At 44.1% G+C, this 24,016-nt stretch overlaps 3 protein-coding genes across 12 annotated transcripts in view; 2 read left to right on the top strand and 1 right to left on the bottom strand.

Moving 5' to 3' along the window:
- The window catches only part of LOC126922129 (anion exchange protein 2), a 41,480-nt gene extending 19,707 nt beyond the window's left edge, over positions 1 to 21,773 (top strand). For 4 of the 10 annotated variants that reach the window (XM_050734416.1, XM_050734435.1, XM_050734444.1 and 1 more), the window contains exons 3-10: positions 11,579 to 11,759; positions 12,273 to 12,354; positions 12,524 to 12,889; positions 14,340 to 15,027; positions 15,456 to 15,518; positions 16,790 to 17,384; positions 17,470 to 18,574; positions 18,674 to 21,773. In XM_050734416.1, coding sequence (XP_050590373.1) covers positions 11,579 to 11,759; positions 12,273 to 12,354; positions 12,524 to 12,889; positions 14,340 to 15,027; positions 15,456 to 15,518; positions 16,790 to 17,384; positions 17,470 to 18,574; positions 18,674 to 19,346 — 3,753 coding nt within the window. In that variant the 3' untranslated portion in view covers positions 19,347 to 21,773. The other 6 variants (XM_050734406.1, XM_050734481.1, XM_050734471.1 and 3 more) reach the window with 6 other exon arrangements.
- Positions 21,774 to 21,913: 140 nt separating this feature from the next.
- Positions 21,914 to 23,283, top strand: LOC126922586 (serine/threonine-protein kinase mos). Its single transcript, XM_050735337.1, has 4 exons — positions 21,914 to 22,079; positions 22,155 to 22,345; positions 22,424 to 22,806; positions 22,867 to 23,283. The coding sequence occupies exons 1-4, from the start codon at positions 21,997 to 21,999 to the stop codon at positions 23,170 to 23,172; spliced, it is 963 nt and encodes a 320-aa protein (XP_050591294.1). The 5' UTR covers positions 21,914 to 21,996; the 3' UTR covers positions 23,173 to 23,283.
- Positions 23,159 to 23,868, bottom strand: LOC126922710 (U6 snRNA-associated Sm-like protein LSm5). Its single transcript, XM_050735556.1, has 3 exons — positions 23,719 to 23,868; positions 23,430 to 23,626; positions 23,159 to 23,321 (listed from the first exon to the last, which is right to left on the bottom strand). The coding sequence occupies exons 1-3, from the start codon at positions 23,762 to 23,764 to the stop codon at positions 23,289 to 23,291; spliced, it is 276 nt and encodes a 91-aa protein (XP_050591513.1). The 5' UTR covers positions 23,765 to 23,868; the 3' UTR covers positions 23,159 to 23,288.
- Between the last annotated feature and the right edge of the window lie 148 nt (positions 23,869 to 24,016).

Below are 24,016 nucleotides of genomic sequence, written 5' to 3'. Positions count from 1 at the left end.
TCCAATTATTATTTGTCGCGCTCTTAAGCAACTCTTCTATTGATTAAAGTCGTGCCGCTTCTCGTTCTTCCGACACGCTGTAATTTCTCGTTAATTTATTACCGGTTTCCATCTTTTATCCAATTTTCCCTCGTTGGACAAAATGATGTGAAAACAGGCGCGTCTCTCTCGTTTGTGCCAACGACGTGTTGAAGCACGCGCTACACCACGTCTATTGCGATTTAAATTAATGGCGATTGGTCGCATTGATCGTTGACACCGATCAATTGAAATGCGCTCCCCTAATGAGACATGATCTGATTACGATGGAACGTTGCAACCGTAAAAATATCGCTGCATTCGGTTGTTCCTGTCGTTTCGACGAACGCGAATTCAGTGACGTGAAAGCTGCTACGCCTTCGGCCTGACTTTGCGTGACGCTCGAATTATTCGTTGCTGGCGTCACAGCTGTTCAATTTTCCATTTGCGAGCAACTGAACGTCGGATCCGTCAGACGCACGAATTTTGCGTTCGGAATTGCGCGTCTTTCGTTGTTGCTACGACGCGCGAGATGAACGCGGATTTTGGTGAAATTGGCGAGCACCAGCGAGAGGAAAATGGAACGTGTTTCTGCAAAATATAGGAAATTGGCGGGACACGTGCAACGAGATTGCTTCGTCGCGCTTAATGTCAACCGTCGCTTCGTCGAAACGATGAAAGTTGTTCGACCGTTCTTTTCATTCCCACGCGGCGCAGTTGCAAAGTTAAGCTCTGATTTCACTCTCCTTCGAGTATTGTTGCTCGATGGATTAAAAAGTTTGACGCGCGTCGTTCCACTCGTTGCAGCGTGCGCGGTACAGCGGTGGCAGTTCGGTGGTCGGTGAAATTGCCTCGCAAGAATCACAAACTTTCAATTGACTTTTCAAGGTTCCGAATTAAGCGTTTAGCGACGGAAGCGCGCAAGTTGGCGAAGGATCGCGCGGTGCAATCGCCTCGCGGTCTGCCGTTGCCGACGACAGCTACGAAGCTGGCGACTCGACGTACCACGTGCGCAAGGGAATTAATTAACACGTCGCGCGTGATTGCTCACGCGTTCGTGCACCGTATCCTACCGTGCAAGTTCACGGTGTCGTTAAACTGGTCGTTATCGAGCCGCAGAGATCGCGCGTTCAACCGGCTCTCGCTCGATACACGTCCACACCTGATGGATTTTCATTTTCCTCGTAGCATCTAAAATTAGAACGATCGCGTACGACCGTAGCCGATAGGCACGTGGCGCGTTACGACGAGCGTTTCCCGCCAAATGTTGTCCAAATTTTCAAACAGGCGACTTTTAAACGTTGTATCGCGTGCGTCAACGTCGCTCGAGATAAAACAACGCGACGAAATTCCGAATAGAAAATTACTACTTTCCTGGTGCAAAGTGGGTCGAAATTAATCGTTTCATCTTAGAGGATGCGTTGTGTAGCGTTAAGGCGGTTAAACTTAGATTCAGACAAAATTACCCTTCGGCTATCTTCGAACGAGAAACAGTTCCGAGAACAAGACGATAGAACAACGCTGCGATTTCATTCGTCAAATGCAGCTAGTATTATCCCGGTATTTTCGGATCAAAGGAACGACTATAAGCCGGAAACTCTCGAGAAAAACAATGGAAAAGAACCAAGTTCCGTGGATTGAAGCTTCAAGGCTGATAAGATTAAGCCTATGAATTATACCCGCTACAAGAGAGCTTTTCTCGGCATGAAAACTATTTTATGGATGATACTAATTCGAGAGAAAGACCATGATCTTAGTGTCCCGCTCCTCGCGGATATTAACACTTTGACTGCCACGTTGGTCATATTATGACCGGCCACGGTTTCTCCTGTGACGCCATGGTGGTCATTGGTAACCGAAGGCGCTTCAACTTCTTACAATTGTGAAAATTGAATGAAAATTGACAGTTAGGGCATTTTCAATATAAAAGATAAATAGAAGATACTTTGAAATGAAAAGTGCCCCATTGAACGATTAAACATTTTTATTAGAACATCGATAAAAAAAATGAGAACAAATGTTGCATCTAACGGTGCACTATGTTAAAACACTCAGGCTAGCGAACTGTCCTGTTTTTGCGTCCAGGCTTTCAGGACATAAATTAAAATATCGTACATAAGCACAGCGCAACAGCGGCTTAAATTTAAGGCACAATAATAATCTTTAAAAAAAAAAAAAAAAAAAAAAAAATAATGCATGTGTACGTCGTACCGTCGCGTATCGGTACTTTTGCCTGTACCACCCTACAATTAGAATTCAGCGTTTATTCTGGAAAAAAAAATCATGTAAAAAAAATATGTAAAAAACCTGGAATTAATAAACAAAGTTAAAAAAAAACTATGTTAAAACACTTTAAACGTAAATGTGGCTCATCGATACAATCTGGACGAAGGGTGGTCACCTTTTTGGTTCGATTCTTAGCAATTTTTCATCCTAACTGTTTAACATTTTTTTAATAGCATTCTCTGCAAAATTTCCCTGTCAGGCACGTTTGCCCTTCATTCTTCTGCGTTTCCCGTCGCAATCTTTGTCGAATAAATATATTTGACGGCTCTGGTGAATGGCACTGTGTAAGGTGCGTTGCGAGTGCCATTCTAAAATCTGATACCTCGATTTTTGTTTTTGTCGCTTGTTCATAGAGTATCATCGCGTTTGAAATTGACGTATTTAACTATAACTCTGAAGCTAATTTTATATACCACTCGAGGGTTCTTCTACGTGGTGTAGAATATACTATCATTCGATCTGATAAATCTGCAGCAAATTTCCTCTGTTGTAATCTACCACTACCGTTGCTTTATCAGAAACATAATATTTTTCCGGACCTCTACCATTTCAGCCGAATGTTTCGTCGAAATTATAAAAATAATCACAATACTGTTTACTAGTATCTTGTACACGTTTCAACGATATATTCCGCACGTTTTGCTTACGACGGAATAACAAATGCGAATGGTTTGTTGAAATAAACGAAGCCTTGTTATAATACGTCGCTATCGACTGTTACCAAGGCGCCACGATGATCACTCGTGATCACCAATAAGATAAGCGGTCCATTGGTGAAGAATGTTGTCCTACATCATCAATTCATTATTATTTTGCCATTATATGCTTCGAATAATAAAAATACTCCCGTGGTGTCCTGAGCGAAACACGTGATTTTGGCGTGGCAGACAAAGTGTTAAGTTTATTCTCTGCGACTAATATTTCCCACGATAGCCTTGTTTCTCTGTCGTTTAGGCGATCAACGGTAACGAAAACTTGAAATCATCGTCGAGGAATGCTTCTTTCGTCGTTCCACGTGCTCGTTCACGCGGTCGTCTGCGTTCCTCGAGTCTCATCTGTCGGTAGCGAGCAGGTCGTCGCGAAGAGCGAGCAAGTCAAATAGGAAAAACAAAACGACACTTGTGACTCGCGGCAGAAATAAATGCGCGATTTCAAAGAGCAATAAGTGTCGTCCTTGAAACGTTGCGCGGCTCTTTGAAGAACGTAGCCGCCGATGTGATGGTGTTTCGAGCACGGGTCGCAAAGTGGACGAGCGTCGGACGAACATGCATTTTGCGTTTGCCAAGAGAAGGAGTAAAGCAACGTAGCGAATACGGCGCATTGGAACGCGCGCTTCGAGAAATTTGGTTTTTCCATGCGGTTCGAGGCGAGTGTCGTGCGATTCAACGGACTGCTCGACGTCTCGTGTTAAATGGTTATTGACCTGCGACCGTCGGCAATCAGGCCAATCAGCCGGCACGAGCTTGTCCCGCTTTTCCAATCGATGCCGAAGTTCAACGTAAAACCGCGGTGAAACGATAATCCGCGCGCTTCTATCTCTTCGATACCGAACCTAATCGGTTTAAATTCGTATCTTGTGCGTTCGTATGTTTGTAGCGGTCCAATGGTATTTTGAAAGGAACTGCCTCCGTTCCGTGCAGATAAACACTAGGAATTATGAAAATCGTGTGCGAGTCGAACTCTTGAACTTTATTCTTCGCTTCGAATGGAAAGTGTCGGAGCTTACGAAACGAGAATTCGCAATCGAACACGTCGACGTCCGTTATCAGCGATTTGGTCGTTTCTCGGAAAATAAAACGCCTATCTCGGTTCTCTGCTCGCTGTCGCAACCACGCCCAACGCGAAATCTCTAATTTCTCTGGAACGTGTTGTTCGACGCGAACGACAGACACCATGTTCGTTGGATGTGTTGCGTAAGCTGGCGAGTTTAAATGTAGACGCGCGTTCATCATCTCCGCTGATGATTTCCATGTTTCACGGACGTAAATTCCGAGTCATGGGATCGCCCGTAGTAGCTACCGAGAAACGTTTTGCAACGCATTAAGATAAACAATTTCTGCCGGTTTATTTTGCATCTGCGACGTGTCACGTCGCACCAATCCACCCGTCGACGATGGAAAAGAAAAAAAGGACGAAATGCGACACGTCGACTTTGGAATTTCTGCTAGAATTCCATCGGCGCAAATCGATATTCGCGTTAACGCTCGCTGGCAGGTAGCGATTTCACGCGATCCGTCTCCAATTACATACCAACTAAGCTGTCGAATTTATCAGCGGTCGATCAACAAACCCAAACGAACATCCCCCTCGTCATCTTAAACGAACGAACGCGACACTCGCCTGCTGGTCTGGTGATATTCCTATGGAAATTTCAAGTCGACGAACGTTTCTCTGTTACGTCGAAACACGAGGAAAATAAAAAATGTACATTTTATTTCGTTTCAAACTGCGTGGAAGGCGTCGTTCAACCATCGTTTGCCTGTATTTTTACGCAATGGTCGAAACACAGATCGATCGCACACACTGGTCCGTGCAAGCGACCAATCACAGCTCTATCTTTTTTCCTTTTTTTTTTTGATAATTCCCAAATTACAGTAACAACTACGACAACGACTTCCGGTGAAAGTCGAAATTGAATCGTGGCGAAGGTTTGCTCGCTTCTGAGCTGTTTCGATTGCCGATTTTCGTCGGTAGTTTCAGCGAAAAATGAAAATCGATGAGCAGAAGAGAATTTAACGAAACGCGACATTTAAACGCGTGTAAAGTTTCAGAAACGGACAACCGATAAGCCGATGAAACTGAAGAAATTCCATAAGTGGTAGTGTGGCGATCGAACGTTAAAATCGTTTTAACGCGGTAAACGATAAACCGAGCGAGTTACATGTCGTCCCCTTTCCCTCCCTCTTAAGTCTCAGGCCGCGCATTGCTCGATGGATAGATCGGTGCCGAGAAGCACTTACGCAAGGCCAGAAGCCGTAAATTCGATTACTAGACCGGTGTGAATCGTAGGCGCAGTGTCATAAAGGTCGATCACGCGGCAACGTCCCTCGGAAAGGTGGTCAGCTTTTATGGCAGTATGCTGCTGCGTATCTGTCTGCCGAAGCAAGATCCATTCGATGGTAACAGCTCCCGCAACCATCAAGGTGACTACTCTTTTATTCTTCGTTTTCCCTGCCATTCGAAACGGTTCGCAAACGTACCGAGGTTTCGCGCTTTGTCTAACGCTACAACTACCGCACCAGTCAAATTGACTGGTTTTACAATTTTATTTTAAAATTCCTACTTCATGTTATATTTTGTCCACAATGATGCAATGAATTTTATTTTGTTTTTTATGTATTCAAATTGAAAATAATGTTGTATCAAAGCTACTTATATCAATACCAGTCGAAATGACTGGTCCTGCGATCTGTTTATCGAACTCCAATTAACCAGTTTTTTCGTTTGTATTCCTCGTACAATTTGCTACACGTTTTCCGAATTTTTACCGCGTATCGTTCGATATGCTGATATCAGTTATCAGGAAGATTCCGGATCGATCGCTAGATCGCTAGATGCTAACACTAGCAATACACCAGTCAAAGTGACTGATTCTATAATTTTATAAGTATGTCAATCCTCGTTTAAGGATTATGGTCCCAGATGGATTAATAATACCAAAAATGTACCACGTAACATGGAATTCCTAGAACGTAATAAATTAATAAATATACAAATATTCTATTATTATGTGTTTTTTAAAGACCAGTCATTTTGGTTAATTTTGGTAGAAATAGCTTCGTGTTAACTGACGGTAGTTCTACTGCTAATCTCTATCGAACTGTTCGGTTTTCTTCGTCTCTTCTGTTATTGTTTTCGCGCCTCCTGTCCTTTCCGCGTCCTTCAAGGACTTTAGTCGTCGATTTCGCTGACACTTGATATTTTTGATATTTCCATCTTTGTTTATTTATTTATTTATTTATTTATCGTGCTTAATTTGTCGAGCATGTTTCTTTGCGATTGCGAATGGTTTCCTGGTGTCATCGCGGGTCTTCTATTATCGTCACAGGCCTTGGTAAAGTCCAAGGTCTAAAGGCTACGTACATAGATTTAGGTGTGTGGACCAAATTCCGTTCGCAAAGGCGTATCTTAAAACGCCACAATTGCCTGCAGCCAACCAATCGCCACGGTTTAAAGGGTTAGCTCGATATGTTGCGCTGGCTCGTCGCTTTAAACCGCGAACGTTCTCGGTTACCAGATATTTTCCCTCTCGTCATCTTAACCGAGCGAACACGATACTCGCCTGCTATCGAATATTCCTACGGAAATTTGAAATCGACGAATGTTTCACTGTTCCGTCGGAACACGAGGAGACTAAGAAGATGTACATTTTATTTTTATTCTATTTATTAGAAGTTTGGTAGAAATTTATCGCAAAGAGGTTCCATACGTTCTGCTACGACTACGTCAGGGAAATCAGTGAGAAACTGATTGCAATAATCGAGCCACAGACTGTATGTAATAAAGGTGCAGCACAACAGATTGTTAAGAAGGTCAGGTCGATAAATGAGAACACGGATGGTCGGAGAAACGTTATTTTTAACTGCTGCTCCAGCCACCTCTTTCGTACTCTTTGTGTCCGATAGGAAACGGCTAGTCCACGACCACGAGGAGAGTCGGGAAGGCGCCGCAAAGGAAACAAGAGTAAGCTGAGCCGCGAGATTAGCCGCAACTGAGAATTATTAACGCGTTACGTTGGTCGCTGAATCGGTCGAGTAAACGTATGAAATTACGCTGACTGTACGAGCTTTCGTCCACGTATCGTAATACAAGGAATGCCACGGTTGCCGAGGGAACGTTCAATCGCGAAGCAGGCGTGACATAGGTCAACGAGCTCTCGAATCGAGTCGCTAGTTATTTTTAAATATCGACGTCCACCGAACGTACCTTTGCTCTGGCCGACCTTCGCGTTCATCCCACGAGCAAGGAAACGCCTCCGTCCGGCTACTGTCGCCTCCACGAAGCTATAGTTAACGCGGCTTAAATCGTTGACGATCGGTAACTCGCAATATCCAGGGTTAACCTCGTGGACGATCGGTAACTCGTAACATCCACGGTTAACCTGGTGGACGATCGAGTGCGTGGTGGAGGACGTCAGTCGGCAGACCTGACCTATCGGAACGCGATAACGGCAGCCTATCGATCGTAGCTCGATGTTGGCAAGAAATTGAATTCGCTTTAGCCGAGCTTCGATCATCCGAGCGAGTTAAACTCGCCGCTCGAACTTTCCATCGATCGGATCCTCGCGCCGAATCCTATCGGCTCGGATGTGATTCTGGCTTTCTCAGTCGTCCCGAAGTCGACTCTTTCGAAATGGCAAAAATTGTTTCTACTCGCAGAACGACGGTGTCTTTCGGAGGGGAAGAAACACGCGTTCCCCGAAGCCACAAATAACAAACACCGCATCGATTTTCACGCAGCTTTTCTCTGTGCTTGGGGAGAGGTCAGAGAGAAGAGGGAGACGGAGTGGTGCGAGTTTGTAGGTTCAGGTTCAAGGTCGCGGCAGCAGGAACCAAGATACGTGTGCGTGCGAACGTGAGTACAGGCCGTAGCGAGCGGTGGACGAGGAGGAAGCCCGGTCGATGCTGGAAAACCTCTTTCCTTCCACTTTTCCCGACGACGATGGCGCAGCGCCACCTCGGCCACATGCCAGCCACCCGTTTTTCGCTTCGCGGCGCCTCGTCTACGCGCTACGACCAACCCTCCGTAGACGAACACTGGACAACCGATTATTTCTACTGTTTAGTACGTGTTCGTGGCGGAGGCGTGCAATTTTTCGCGCTACATACGAAACGAGAATTCGTATTGTACGCGCAACACTTTGCCATTCTCTCTGGTTAAATATAAATCGTTCGATGAAATCAATGTTGATTTATTGCTCGGTAGTTTCCTCATCGCTGACGCTCGATGCACGGATTCTGCAGAAGCGTGGGCTGGTTCCGGAAATAACGGAAACCTTTCGAGGCGTAACATCGAGGCAGATTCTTTGATCGGTCGTAATTCACGTCGCGATGTCTGTCGACTTGATAATTTATCAGGCCGTGGCTGTGTAGCCGATGAGATCGATCAATAATGCAGCCGCTGCTTTTCGTTAGCTTCGGTGGTCGACATGGACGCGCGTGACGAACGTCGAGTCTCCTTGCGACTTGCAACTTGTTCGATACTTGGGACGATTCGCGACCGACGAACGATGCTTTCGAATCGAAGCGCCATTCGAGGCGACTCGAATCGACACGCAGAAGCAGGTTGTCGGGGAAACTCGTGGCAGACGAGATCGAGCTGACATGCCCCGTTGGTCGATAAGCTGCCGCTACGACCTAGGCCTCGGCGAAGTTGCGCTGGTCCGGTTCGCGTCTCTGCCAGCTGCACCGCCAGCTGACAGCTTCTCTCTCTCTCTCTCTTGCTTTCTCCGGCCGATTGGCCGAAGCTCTCCGCTCCTCGGCTACCCCTCCATCTTCCTCCCTCTCGCAATTTCCTGCTTCTTGCCATCTACTTTCATCGGTTCGCGGAGGAGCCCCTTCAGGGCTACATTTCACGGCCGACTGACACTTGTTGCATCCACAGCGTCCACCAATGGCCAGCCGTTTTTCCGTACGCTCCTCTCCGACGCTGGCCGAAAAATCCGCCGCCTGCCGGTGGGCCTATTGGGTTGGCAACTAAGTGATTGCGGGTTTTGTCGATACCAACTAATGACAAAATCCGCAATCACTTGGTTGCCAACCCAACAGTTCCTACATTCTCAAGGTCAGCACGACGAAACGTCCATCGTCCGACCAACTTTACGGTAGCTTCCCTAAGCAACGAACAAGCGGAGAAAATTTGACCGCGGAAACCACGACCTTGTTAACGCAAGGTTCTGGAGCGGCGATCGAAACGACACGGTTTCCAGCCCGCAGCCACTGGCTCGCAGCGTGGCGTGTCGGAATTCCACGTAGGATCACGAGATCCGCGAGATCGTTGTAGCCGCTGTGGTCCCGTCCCGGGAGCAGCGCGCGATCCGAGTCGCAGGGAGAAGGGTAACCTTTGGAAGGATCCGTCGTCTGGCCGCGACGTATGGGGTAGATATCGACCGGCGGAGATACTCCCCGCTGCCCACCCCTAACAGCGCGGGCATCCCCTCCACGTAGGATGTGCAGCTCTCTGTCTGACGGCCGGTGGTTGCGCTACCCTCTCCGTCAGTTTGGATTTTCGAGCTGTAAGCACGAGCCGAGCGAGCGAGTGTCACTTCGGCCCGGAATGCCATGCCCGAGGCCGCCGCTAATTCCTCCGGGAAGTCGTTCCTTCAACGGGCATCGGGCAAAGTTCTCCGTTGGTTACGCCGCTCCCTGCGGACCAGCCATCAGGTGATATCTGTGGCACGGTCGTGCCAGTGTCTGCGTGTGGACGCGAACCAACCGGTGCACCTGATCCCCGACACTCGGCGTACACCAGATCTCGTCGGTGAAATCGTTTGCCTTTTCGATCGCGGCGTTCCCTCCTTTCAGACGTGTTCGTTTGAACGCGAGATTGACGCGTCGTAAGTGCACTCGTTCGCCCGATATCTTTTTTCCTCGTCCAGCTAGCCGATGCCAATGCTTGGCCGAACATCGTTGCAGCATGTAGCAATCGTCGGATCGAGCTGTTCCGTGACGTGTCTCGACCAATTGGGCTGCTTGCAAATTGTCCTCTAAGGAACATAGTTCCGAGTGTTGCAACGACTCGATCAACCGCCACCGACCATGTTTTAGTGCTCTCGAGTGGCGAGTTTCTTTTCTTACGTTGCGTTGCTGGATTATCGGATAATCGGAGGTAATCCGACGTAATTCGAGCGTAGCAAGACCCGGCCAGAGGCTGGGACAGAAACGGTGCGGCATCCTCGGCAGAAACGACCGTTTCGCTTTCGTGATTTACACAGTGCACGAAACGCGTGCATCGAATCGAACGTCGTTGCCAGCTGCGGCTTTTCGCCATACGTTAGCCGATGTTGGCGGTCGTTAACGACAGCTGAGCGCTGCCTCGCTGGCGGAATTAATTTCACGTTTCTCCGTTAATAGCCATTCCGCCGTTTCCCCGCTTTAATTCCTCGCACTCTAATTCCCATTATCGTAAAAGGGTTCGAGCATAAAGCAAACGAAAGGAAGACGAGGAAGAGTGGAAACCAAGTGCACCAGTGAAAGGGAATTTCGCTCTGCCATTCAAATATCTCGGTTCCGTCCTGAAAGTAAATCGCTTGGTACGCGAGTCGCCAGCCAACCAGTTTCCTTCGTATCTCACTGGTAATCGGGAATAAACTTTTCGTAATCGCGAGTAACCTTTTTCCAACAATGTGACGCTGTGTTGTCTTTGGAAGAATCGCGCGAGAAACAACGCGAGTCTTTTCTTTTCTTTTCTTTTCTTTTCTTTTTTTTTTTTTTTTTTTTTAAAGAATTTGCATCGAAAGTAAAAGGTTGATTCCTGTTTCGAGACACGAGATCGATGACATTAGGTTGGACCGATCCGATCGTCAACGTGGTTCTTTTCTTAGACGCGCGTAGGTTCGATGGCTTTGACGGGAAACGATCAAAATTTTGCTCGCGTCACAGGGTCTTTGACACAAAACGATTTCGTAACAGCGGTGACGAGGGATGAACTCGAGTGCATCGTTTATCGAAGCGTTCGCTCGAAAAATTTCAAACAAAGTTTTCACGGTTCCGCCTGAAACCGGTTTTTCGACTTGATCGATCGTTTGTTCACCTCGTTTGTTCCTACACACCACAGTCTCTCTCTCTCTCTCTCTCTGTCTCTCTCGTTTCCCTTTTGCAAACTCGGAATCGTTTTGCCGGCTGGATCCGTCCAACGTGCCGATCTCCGTCCCTTTCTTTCCTCGTACGTACACGTTGTAACGACGTTTAACGGAGAAAAACGTTGCAAAGCTGTCACGGTATTAGCTCGTTGAGAGTAAACGTCGTTACTGGAAGGTGTCGAGCTCTCACCTTCCGAATAGATCGATATTATGCAACTATCTGTAACGAAAGCAACGATGGGCTGGTTGTTCGTTGAACGTGGCGAACTCGTTAAAAAGAAAGTTGGTCGGCAGCAAGTTGATCGGAATTTGACGAAATGCGATCGTCTACCCGTTCAAATAGAAATCACGTTCGACGTTGAATCGGATCGAAGCGAACTCGGTCGTGTTTTCTCGGCTACGGTGAAAAGCCGAACAGACGATTTATTAGAAACAGCTGGATTTGAAATAATATTGTTGTTGTTTTTGTATCAGGTCGACGGCCATGGCGCGGAAACGGGACCGGAGCTCGACGAGGAAATGGAGAAGGTTTTCGCGATGGACACCGGAGAGAAGTTCGACGTAGCCCTGCTCGGTTCACCCTCCGAATCGGCTGGATCCGATCGAGATCGAGAACGAGGACCATCGTCGCGATATGGAGATCGCGACTTCAACCGTACGTGATCCCATATCCTCTGAAATGTTCGTTCGCGTGGAAATCTCATTTATTGGCTTGGCAACCAAGTGGTTGCGGATTTTGTCAATACCATCTAATCACAAAATCCGCAATCACTTAGTCGCCGAGCCAATACTTCACGCTGCCACGATTTCACCAGCGAAACGTACGCAGCTTTTGTAGCTTTTGCACGTAACTCGCGATGGCAATAATTCATCGTTTCCGATTCCGGCACACAGAAAACAGTTACGTAAATCAATTTTTCTCGCGGTCCAAGGTTAAAACAATACTGCTACACCGCAACATTATTTGTACTTTTACATAATATTGCCAGGAGATTTTTGCGTCTTTCTATTCCTATTTTATTTCCCGGTTGATTCGTACGTGTGTCGTAAATCAAAGATGTTAAACGTATATTTTACGGGGATTACGCGACAGTGGGATGTTAGGGCAATCGCTTAACCAACACCTTTGCTCGCGTAAAAGCGTATTCGTTCGATGGTTTTATTGCAGAGCATCGGAAAAGAAGCTATCCCCATCCGCACATGCCCTTGAAAAGCCTTCATTCCAGGTCTATGCGACGACACCTTTCACCGTAAGTGATCCTCCGATAAGAGAAATCGAAATGCCTCGTTGATAACGATGGCGTCTTACGTTTACGTACGAATCGTATTGCGAGCTTCGCGATTACGCTTTGAGTTAAAATAGCAATTAAATGGCCAAGTAGAATAGTGAAGGGAATGGCGCGTGTTTCGTGTCTACAGCGAAGGATCCACGACGGAAGTTGGCCCGGAAGAAGAGAACGGTCAGGTGTTGACAGGAAATGGCGGTGGACAAGAAACGGACGCGATGGACAACGGATTGTACTCGTCGAGCGTGCACAACGTGGATGAAGAGACGACCGAAGAAACGGAGAACGTAGCGAGCAGCGAGAGCGAGGCGCCGATCTCGGAGAGGGCTGCTTCCGGTATCAGCGACAGTCCCACCATTGGCAGTCCGCGAGTACAATTCGAAAAAATCAAGGAAGAGGAGGTGCCTACCTTCAAAAGGGACGAGATACCGAGCGTCGGTGTAGCTGCGAACCACGACGAAGATCGCAAGTGTCGCAGGCATCAGAAACACGAGCACAAGTAAGTCGTAAGCGTGGAGTATCGATGAATTTGTAACGTCGCAATCGTAACACAGGTAAAAGAGGCTGGTGGGAAGTAAAAAGGCTGGATTTTGTCGAAAGACGAACGGAGAAAAATGGACAGGGATCGTCCGTTAAAACGTCGAAAGAATCGACGATAATTTGCTCGTAACAACCGATCCGGGACGTTCTTGGCTAATTTTCATACGGCACGAAAGCCGGTTCAACGTCGTCCTGTACATCGTATTTCAGCAATTACGTACACGAAAGCATGAACCGCGATGGTCCCGCGTTACCGCCAAAGAAATTAGTCGGAACGCAAACGCGACGATTTTCATATCGCATTTGTAAGCTCGGATTACTCGGTTAATAACGACCATATGTGTCATGTACTCGATGTCAACGACCAAACAAACGCCGTCCGTACCGTCCTATTTCTGTATTCTTCGGCACAGTTGCGTAGTTGTCTAGGCGCGTGCAAATCGCTGCATATATTCGCTAACTATGTACCGCACGTGTCTTTCAAATCGAGAGAAAAACCCGGACGTTGAATGCTATTGGTAGGAGAGGATATTCGATTCTTTGATTAATGTACCGAGAAAGAGAGGACGCGAAGCGAGCGAGGGTGGGGACGTTTCGGCGCGCTTTCAGCGTTAGACGGTTCTATGACATAATATTTAGCGGAAGGAATCGCGAACCAATTTGCAATTATTGTCTAATGCCATGGCCTTCGGCCAGAGTTTCACGCAGACTTTGCGAGCGCCCAACAACAGTCTGTTGCTTGAGGCCACTGTCTTCGTGCTGTTCTAATTAATCCGATCGCGTCTCCGTCTCACGGTGACCGCAGTGCTACGTATGTAACGATCTCTTCTTTCTTCCGCCATGTCCTTGGGTTTCGATTATCGTCCGGACCGCTACACCCTGCACATCGGTCATATGGAACGAATGAAAAAGTACTTGTTTGAGTTTCCGTTAACATACGATAGACGTGCGTGCGAACACTTCGGCACATCTCATCGATTGCCTTGTCAAATCTCGTCAATATATATATGTGTACATATATATATATATATATATATAGTGCAGCGCTATTAAAGATTTGCAGCGTTTCGAATACTCTACAGAAACGCAGTTTACACGTGTCACAATCACGCACCCACTCTTTAAATATCAGGTGATGAATACTTGTCCCGCGACTAACGCTTGCTCTTGATTTGTGTCGATGACGAGATAGACCAACTGCCAGCACAAAGCACGAAAACAGTTCTGGCACGCGTACTCCGAGTTAACGAAATAGACGTTATTCGTAGCTGCGCTCGTCTCTTGACGAAACATAAATCACATTTCTTCTAACCCTGACCGACGATCGCGATATAACAGTAGCGCACATGCGACGCAGTCGTCATCGATGGTGGCAGAACGTAACAAATCGGTTGAATTGTACGTTGCAGAAGACATCATCACAAGTCGCGCAAGTACTCGCTTCAAGAGGACCCGCAATGGAGGAAGCGATCGGGAGCCGGCCTCCCGGATGGCTCGAGCGTGTTCACCAGGAGAGTGAGCGTGCAACCGGAAGAGGCGAGTACCCTGCAGGAATTGGACATCGACGACCTGGAGTCGCACAGAAGCGACGATCCGCGGGGAATGAGGCGGCACAAGGCTGCCCATTCGACGGTGCAGATCGGCCGCAAAAAGGAAGGCGGCATACCTCACGATACCTTCAAGAAGATGTACGACCATTCGCCTCACGAGGTGTTCGTTCAGCTGGACGAACTATACGGAATGGGCGAGGAGAGAGAATGGAGAGAAACAGCTCGGTGGATCAAATACGAGGAAGACGTCGAGGAAGGCGCTGACAGATGGGGCAGGCCCCACGTAGCCTCCTTGAGCTTCCACTCTCTGCTGAATCTACGTAGATGCCTGGAGACCGGCGTGGTCCTTCTGGATCTCGAGGAGAAGGATCTGCCCGGTCTGGCGTATAGGGTAGTCGAGCAAATGGTAATCGAGGAGCTGATTCTAGCGGAGGATAGGCCGGTAGTGATGAGAGCTCTGCTTCTCAGGCACAGGCACGTTCACGATCACGATCGTGGCTTCCGATTTGGCGGCAAACGCAACTATTCCAGCTACACCAGTCTACAGGTAATTGTTCTTGCCACCAGAATCTCCTATTCGCGTTAGACTCGTGCGAGCTGCTCGAACACGGTCGCTCTTAAACGATACGTAACAATAACCGTGCGCCGTATCTCTAGTATCGAATATCGTATACGGTTCTCGATGTTCGTATCGTTTCGTGATCGAGACCCGAACGATCGTAGCTACTAGGAAAAAGAGAAGATACTAATCGCAACGTTATCGTACGAACGCGCGTTCTAACGTTTCTAAGTCAATAGATAGTTGCAATATTAACGTGTTCGCTCGATGAACTTTAAGCTGTGATATTACTAAAGTTTCCGCTATATAAATAATCGAACGTTGCTAAAGAAACTTAATATCGTGAGAAATAATCAATAGAAATTCGTAGAAGCGGCAGGCCTGACTGACCGTGTGCCCTAATGTTGTTTCCACAGTCCGTCTGTCTGGAGGAAGAGGACGCTGAACGGGAAGCCTCTGAGAACCATGTAACCCAACATGTAAATCTCTCGTTTCCCGACTTACAAACGCAGAATTTTCAACCTTTATCGCTAGTTTACGGCTTGCCCACCATCGATCATATATATATATAATATATATATACATACATATACTATACTTTATATTCTACGTACCGATATTTACGCATTAACATCTTTCGGCATGAACTTACAGGGGAAATGAGTGTGTCTTCCCAATTTTTTCTCGTCGCTTCCCTATCTTCTCCCGTTTGATCATGTGCATCGAGAAAACGTCTCACACGCGGATGCACATGTACATTACGCGGGAGAAATCGTGTCAATGTCCATTTTCATAGATAGCAGAGTATCGATCGCGGTAAATAGCGTTTCGTATTGTTTACCAACCGATTAGTTTTAGGAAGGATGTCGTAGGAGAATGGCATCTCGCCGTTTAACTCGTACAATTCTACCATTATTCCGTACGATTTGTATTTAGCGCAACACCTGTAAGTCCATGGGTATATATGTCGTCCCTCCATTGGCTTGCGATTCTTTCTCTTTCTTTTTTTTTTTTTTTTTTTCTTCACACTTACGTTCGTCGTTCACAACGAGCTTTCTCAATATCCTTCTTTTGGTATTTCGAATACCAAACGTGGATACACTGTTGACACACACACAGAGCCAGGACGGTGTAACCATCGTACGCTTGGTCGTTACGTACCGATTGCACTTTCATTCATTGGCATATTTCACTTTTCAGATCGATGCTGTTTCTCTTTATTCTCTTTTCTTCCTCTTTGGTAATCTTTTCTTTACTTTTTGTCTTCTTTTTTTTTTTTTTTTTTTTAAATTCTTGCCTTCTTCGTTCGGTATGTGTTTCCTTTGTGTCGTCATTGCATTACGTAGAACTATTTAATGGTCCCTTTTACGATTTTGTTCGTTTCTGTACGGATTCTCGCTTAGTATAATACATACCTCTTGAACTTTAAGTAGCATTTTATCCTACGGTATGTATCTCGGATTGTCTGTCAGGGTGTCTGCGATTTTTCCTCGAGCTTAAAACAGAGGCGGAGGGAATGGAACTCGGTACGCGATCCGACAAATCGTTTTGTTAATTGGAAAAGGAAAGGACGATCGCGTAGAACACGTCATCCGCCTCTGCGCGAGGAAAATTCTCTCTCGCTTGTCCGATTAGGGACGGAAATCCTTTTTTGAAAACCTCTGCCTGGTCCAAACGCATCGTATGCATACACTGCAAGTGGCCGGGACGTTGTTCGAACGATTGTAACTTGTATTCCTGTTCCATGTAGAACCTGAACGACACGAAACCAAAGATCGTATCGTCGAACTTGGCCTTGGACAGCAACCACACGGTGGTCGATATGAAGGAGGAGCTGACGTACACGAGCAGCAACGAGGACTTGAAAAAGAGTCACAACGACTACATCTTGAAGAGGATCCCGGCTGGCGCCGAGGCGACGGTCGTGCTGGTCGGCGCGGTCGACTTTCTGGACCAACCGACGATCGCGTTCGTCAGGCTCGCCGAGGGTGTGTTCATTCCATCGATCACGGAAGTCACGATACCAGTAAGATTCATGTTCACGTTGCTGGGGCCGAGGAACGCTGACCTAGATTATCACGAAATCGGTAGATCGATCGCCACGCTGATGGCCAATACGTCGTTCCATAAAGTCGCGTACAAAGCAAACGAGAGACGCGAGCTTCTGTCCGCGATCAATGAATTCCTAGACGACTCGATCGTTCTGCCTCCTGGAGATTGGGAGAGACAGGCGTTGTTACCTTTTAACGAGCTGAAGGCGAAGAGCGAAGCCATCAGGAAGCGGAAGGCCAAAGCGCTCGAGGACAAGACCAAACAGATTCAGAACGAGATGGCTGTGAAGAAAGGTAAGAGAATTTTTTAACGTTCGACCAACGAGATCCAGCGAGAAGGAATAAGCACGCGTGATTTATCTGCGTCTCGTTTGCACAGCTCTTCTTGCCGGCGAAGAAGAGAAGAAACCTCCCGATGACGACGATCCGCTTCGAAGAACCAGACGTCCGTTCGGTTGCCTCATCAACGATATCAAGAGACGCTATCCTTACTATATGTCCGATTTCACCGATGGCTTGAGTTCGTCTTGCCTGGCAGCGGCTATCTTCATGTACTTTGCAGCCCTCTGCACGGCCATCACGTTCGGTGGCTTGATGAGCGACAAGACGCACAACGTTATTGGCATCTCCGAGACATTGATTTCTGGCTCGTGGACCGGGGTGGTGATGGCTTTGTTCTCCACTCAGCCACTGGTCATCATCGGCACCACCGGCCCCTTGTTGCTCTTCGACGAAAGCTTATACAATTTCTGTCTGGCCAACGGACTAGAATTCTTGACCGTGAGAGTCTACGTCGGTGCATGGATGGGCATCATAGCATTGGCGATTGCCTGCGTGGAGGGATCCGTGCTGGTCAGACTCTTCACCCGGTTCACCGAAGAGATCTTCACGGGCTTAATCTCTATTCTTTATATCGTTGAAACGTTTATCAAATTGTACAATTACTTCGTGAAGAATCCGCTGCTAGACGAGTACAGTTTCATCCCCGAGACGAACGAAACGTTTTACGGAGAGCTGAACGTAACAGAGATCAAGGTCGTTTCTCCAAAGACCGGCGAAATAATTAGCATTTTATCGGACAAACCTCAAACTCTGATACCATCGCATAACGCCGCTGGCTTATTAATGAACCAACCAAACACGGCCTTGATGTGCACTATTTTGTGTCTCGGTACTTTCCTCGGTGCTTATTACCTGCGCATCTTCCGCAACAGTCATTACCTCGGACGAAGTGCTAGAAGAGCTTTCGGTGATTTCGGCGTGCCCATCAGTATTGTCGTATTCGCGTTGATCGATTATCTGGCCAAAGTGAAAACGGAGAAGCTACTGGTTCCGGAAGGTTTAACACCGACCATGCCCGATAGGGATTGGATCGTGTCACCAGCTGGCATACATAAACCTATTCCCCTATGGATGGCCATGGCCTGCATCGTACCGGCATTGCTGGTCTATATTCTTGTTTTCATGGAGACTCAAATCTCCGAGTAAGTACCATCCATCTTTCCTACTCTTCGTCTTCTTCCAACAAATCCGTTATAAACCCCTTGCCTTACTAAATATTCTCTCTTGTTTCTTTTTTATAGACTCATCATCGATAAGAAAGAACGTAAATTACGGAAAGGTAACGGGTACCACATGGATATAGTGGTAGTGTGCTTAATGAACGTCGGCTGTGGTTTAATGGGCGCCCCGTGGTGTTGCGCTGCGTCGGTTCGATCGCTGACACACGTCTCGGCGGTGACGGTTATGTCTCGCACTCACGCTCCCGGAGATAAACCGCACATCGTCGAAGTGAAGGAGCAACGAGTGAGCGCCCTATTAGTCGCCGTGTTGATCGGCATAAGCGTGTTGATGGCGCCGCTTCTACGACGCGTACCAATGTCCGTCCTTTTGGGGGTGTTTCTCTACATGGGTATCTCCTCGACGAACGGTGTTCAACTGTTCGATCGTGTGAAATTGTTTTTCATGCCGGTGAAACACCATGGCACGGCTAATTACGTTCGGCGCGTACAAACGTACAAGATGCACATCTTCACCCTCGTACAAATTCTGTGCCTGGCTATACTGTGGATCGTGAAAAGTACCAGGGCGGCCTTGGCGCTTCCGTTCTTCCTGATTCTCATGATACCTCTACGAGCTCAGATGAGGCATTTTTTTACCGCCGCAGAGCTAAGGGCACTCGACAGCAAAGGATCGGAACACGAGAGTACCGAGGACGAGCCAGATTTCTACGAGGAAGCTCCGTTACCTGGTTAGATAGTGCCTTATTCGACTTGTCCAACAGATACTTCCCCTCTTTCCTCCTCTATCCCCACGCCCGCATCGTTTTCTTCTTCTCCCTTCTGTCCAAAGGATCCATTCGTGCTTTCTGTTACTTCCAATTCCTGTCACGTATCAGAGCGACTCTGATATACTACCGCGAATTCTTGAAAAAAAAAAAGAGTCTATTTTCGTGAAAGAGCAAATATGTATGTATACCAATGAATTAAGAGAGGAACGTAGATAAGAGATAAATAAGAGGGTTCTGATTCCCAACGGTGGTGTTAACTCGTTAAATTCGTAAAGATTATTTTGTACTACAAAATTTGTAAATAATCGAGAATGATGTGAACAAGATGAAACGAAAAGATGTGTTATCACGCCTGCGTCGGATATGTGTAGGTACTTGAACAACTAAATTTTATCAAATCACAACCATCGAGAATCATTGCTTCAGTTGGATACAAACTAATTAGAATCGGTATAGTTTGTTGTCGAAGAATGTTCATTTATTATAGAGTAGGAAATAAAATGCAAGCGATATTCGATACCTACATACTATCTAACATAATCGTAGTGGAAACTTCAAGATTCGTTTCATCTTCTTTTCGACTTGGTGGGAAAAAAGGTGCCTCCGAATGCCTCTACAGGACGGTGATGAACGACACGTTGCTCAGGAAAATTTAGGCGTAAAGGCACGAGATGCGAGAGTGCCAAATCAAAAGGTCATAAATTACAAAATGGTGCTGGTCCGTCTATGCAGAGCTAACGTAGACGAATGAAAACTAAATCTTTTATAAGGAAATGTTCGAATAGTTGTCATTAGTTGCTCTCATCGACCGATGTTAAAAGTCTTACATTACAATTTGTTTAGGACCGTATCTCGTTAGCACGACGTGCGAAGAATTACAATCATTTAGCAATATCCGTTAAATATGTGCTCCAATATTAATCACTATTCCTAGATGAAAATAATATTTTATAAATAACTTAAAAACGAACTTCAATGTTACAAACGTAAATAACGACAGATTTCATTATATTTCGACTATATGTACTTAAACGTCAAATTTATTGTTCTGCCAATTACAAATCGATTCTTTTCCCATGGAAAATTTTCTTCTTTCGTGAAAATCTTTCCATAAATATGTAGTTTCTTAGACAGTAGAAGTTATATTCGTATGCCATTGGCAACACTTTAAGTCAATCCCTCGTATTATAAATAAGATTAAAAATGCGGCAGTAGATTTTTACGGAATAAAAAATATTTGTACATTTGTCTGTATTGCATGATTAGTTCTATTATAATTCTTTTTTATTATATTTTTGAGTGATAATGTCGTACGACATTGAAAATTTTTATTATCTTTTTCATATTCTTTGTTCGCTGAATATATTTGATTCTAAATATAGCATAAATTTATTTAAGCAAACAAACAACTACTCCAAACACACATGTAGAGAAGCATCGTGTAACATTGTTAGATTCAGGAAAAGAATATTTTGATTAGTAGGGTAGGGTTAAAAGAGCTCTACATATTTCTGAAAAAGCTTAGATCGACTTTAAATCATTTTTACATATTTCAAACAGAGTTTATTTCAATTTGTCGTCGTATATTTATTTAAAAATAATATATAAGCAAAATTAACATTGACGAGACCTAACTGCGCCAGTGGTAAAGTCTTTAAACGTTCATCTTTACTTATATACTTTATTTCATAACTGATCAGTATTGGCCATTACTTTATAGTGATTGTTAATTTTACAATAATAGTTGACGTTGCAAATGTATAATTTCTAAACTTTAAACAAGACCAAGCTATAATAATAATGATAATGATAATAATAATAATGTCATCGTATGTTGAATACATGCAATAAAGAGAAATCACTAAAATTAATATTTTAGATGCTGTTATAAAAAAAAGAAAGACATTCTATTTTAATCGGTTAAAATATTTTGCTAATCCGCTGAAGTACTTTATTAAATAACACTCAGACCTAATCTTAATATTTCCATAAAGAAAAGAAATATATATAATCGCATTACTTATTATTTGTTTATACAAAAGTACGAAAGCTACGAATCAACAATAACATTGCGCTGCATAATTGTGATAGAGGGCCAGAATTGTAAAAACACACGGTAGTAGTACTTACGAGCATGTACTATTAGCATGAAATAACACAGAATTTCATTAGATATGTCTAGACATTAACATGTTATTATATACATACTACTGATATTACCTATATTGAAAGATTATCATGATAAGAATGAATTGTTATGAATTCATAAAACAATTGTAAATAATCTAGTTGTCATACAGTATTAAAAAGTAATAATTAGTAATAGGCTCCTATTAGATGGTTTATGCCTTATATTAGAAAACAAACAAATAAAACATCTTATTTCCCCTCCATTTTGTAGCCTTTTAAGATTACGTCCTTACATTTCAAATTCAAGTTTGTAATCGTTATGATACTACATTATTTCTATACTTCCATGCTTATTCATTGTCACTTAATTGTTGTTTATTCTCTTAATGTTTACTTAAAGTTCATGACACGTTGGAAACAAAAAATATATATTTTTGTTACTGTATTCTCAAGTATCAAGAAACTAGGCGAGTATATATTATTCTCATGTACAAAATGGCTTCACCTCAAAAATTAGTAACGAAATTTTGTAACATATCACCCCAGATATTAAAAAACGTGGATGGAAGGTAGTACAATACTAAAGCAACATAATGCTTAAATTCACTTGTTTAAAGAAAACGTTTTATGTTGCATTATCATAGAACTTTACTAAGTCCAAAGACTCCTATAAAAGAGACGTATAGAAAAGGTATTGAGAAAAGAAATCAACTGTCTCCTTTTAATATCGATACTCCCAACAGACAAAAAATATTGAAAAATGGTCTACCCGCTAAAACTGGTACATGTCTAGGAAGTGGAGGATTTGGTACTGTGTATAAAGCATTGTATAAAGGTAAAATATATCTTTAGTATTTTTCTCTAATTAATTATTATCAGAACTAAACACACTTGAATACTAAATGCTTGATAGGTGATCAAGTTGCAGCTAAAGTAATGCAAACAGAAAAATGTTTCAATATATTGAAGAGTGAAGAACATGCTTCTTTGTTAAGACATTCTAATATCATAAAAGTGCTAATGATAGAACAAGGTGCTTCTCTATCTTTAATAACAATGGAGTTATGCGGTACTACTTTACAAGAATATATAGAGGAAACGGTCTTAACTAAAACCAAAAGAATTTGTATATTAAAGGACATAACTTGTGCTTTGCAATTTTGTCATAATGCTGGTGTTATTCATGCAGATGTCAAGCCTAAAAATATATTACTGTCTGCAGACGGTCAACCAAAGCTTACAGATTTTGGTAGTTCCGTATTAATAGAAGAGTCAAATGGAATTAATAAATTTCACGTATGTTTTTACTATATAATCATTTATATCGTTTATTAAGAAAAAGATCTTTTTTCTTAGGGTACACCAGGATATGCTGCTCCAGAAGTAATAAAAGAAAATAAACTGACTCCTGCAGCAGATATTTACTCTTTAGGAATTGTAGCTTGGCAAATGTTATTTAGAAAACTGCCATTTGCTGGATTACACAGTCATACGATTATTTATCTTTCTGTGAAGGGACATCGCCCGGCAGATGATAATATCGATGATGAATTTCAAGGTGTCTATAAAACATTGTATAGACAAATGTGGTCACAAAATGCTACAGATAGAATTACAACCAACGAAGTAATAAGCAAGATCGATATGCTACTTTGTTCTTAATATTTATTTGAATTGTTATTCTTAATCGACAGATATTTTTAATATTCTGTAGTAGATACGCGTAAATTACAGATCAAATTTTTATTGTACAAAATATACCAGAAAAAGTTACTTTTTTACGTGTCAGGCATTTCTCCACCAGGTACAAGCTGCAAAAAAACGGTTTGTTATCTAACTAGCAAACTGATAAATAGTTTTAATAATAATTGTATTCAAGAAGGTATTTTAAATTGTTAAAAGTACAAAAATATATTAACCATTGTGATATTGCTTCCGTTAAGCAGTATTTGATCAAGCTTGGTGACTCTTCGTCCCTCGGGTGTTGCTTCGCTTTCTGTCACATCTTCGAGCAGCATATTTACAAAATCATCAAAACCTAACAAGGTGCCGACAATTTCTTTATCGTTTTTCATAATAATATGTATCCGAGAACCGATACATTTATCAACTAATTCTGAAGATTAATGAAAATTAATTATTAATAACATGATAACCAAAACAAAAAAGTGAGGTTAAATATAAATTTGTAAACAAGGCGCATCTTACCTAAAGGCAATAATGTTGATGGATTTGTACTGACAGAACTCGTCATAATGTGAAAGCGTTAGTGAGATATAAGATAATTAAAAATAAAAATAACAGCACAAGTTATTCTTTATTTCATCGAGAAATAGCGGGAATAAGATAATACCTGAAAACACCACCGAGGTGCCATCTATGCTATAAGCAACAATACAATCAATGTTCCAAAATCTAGAACATATGTAGGCGTAGGCAAATAATATCTGTTAATCGTAGTAAGAAAATGATAGTTTTGTATGTATACTATCGTTTGATTAAGTTA

This window comes from Bombus affinis, chromosome 1 (genome assembly GCF_024516045.1).
Source record: "Bombus affinis isolate iyBomAffi1 chromosome 1, iyBomAffi1.2, whole genome shotgun sequence".
Lineage (NCBI taxonomy): Eukaryota > Metazoa > Arthropoda > Insecta > Hymenoptera > Apidae > Bombus > Bombus affinis.
Note: the sequence above shows the minus strand (reverse complement) of the source record. Positions and strands in the feature narration are given on the sequence as shown.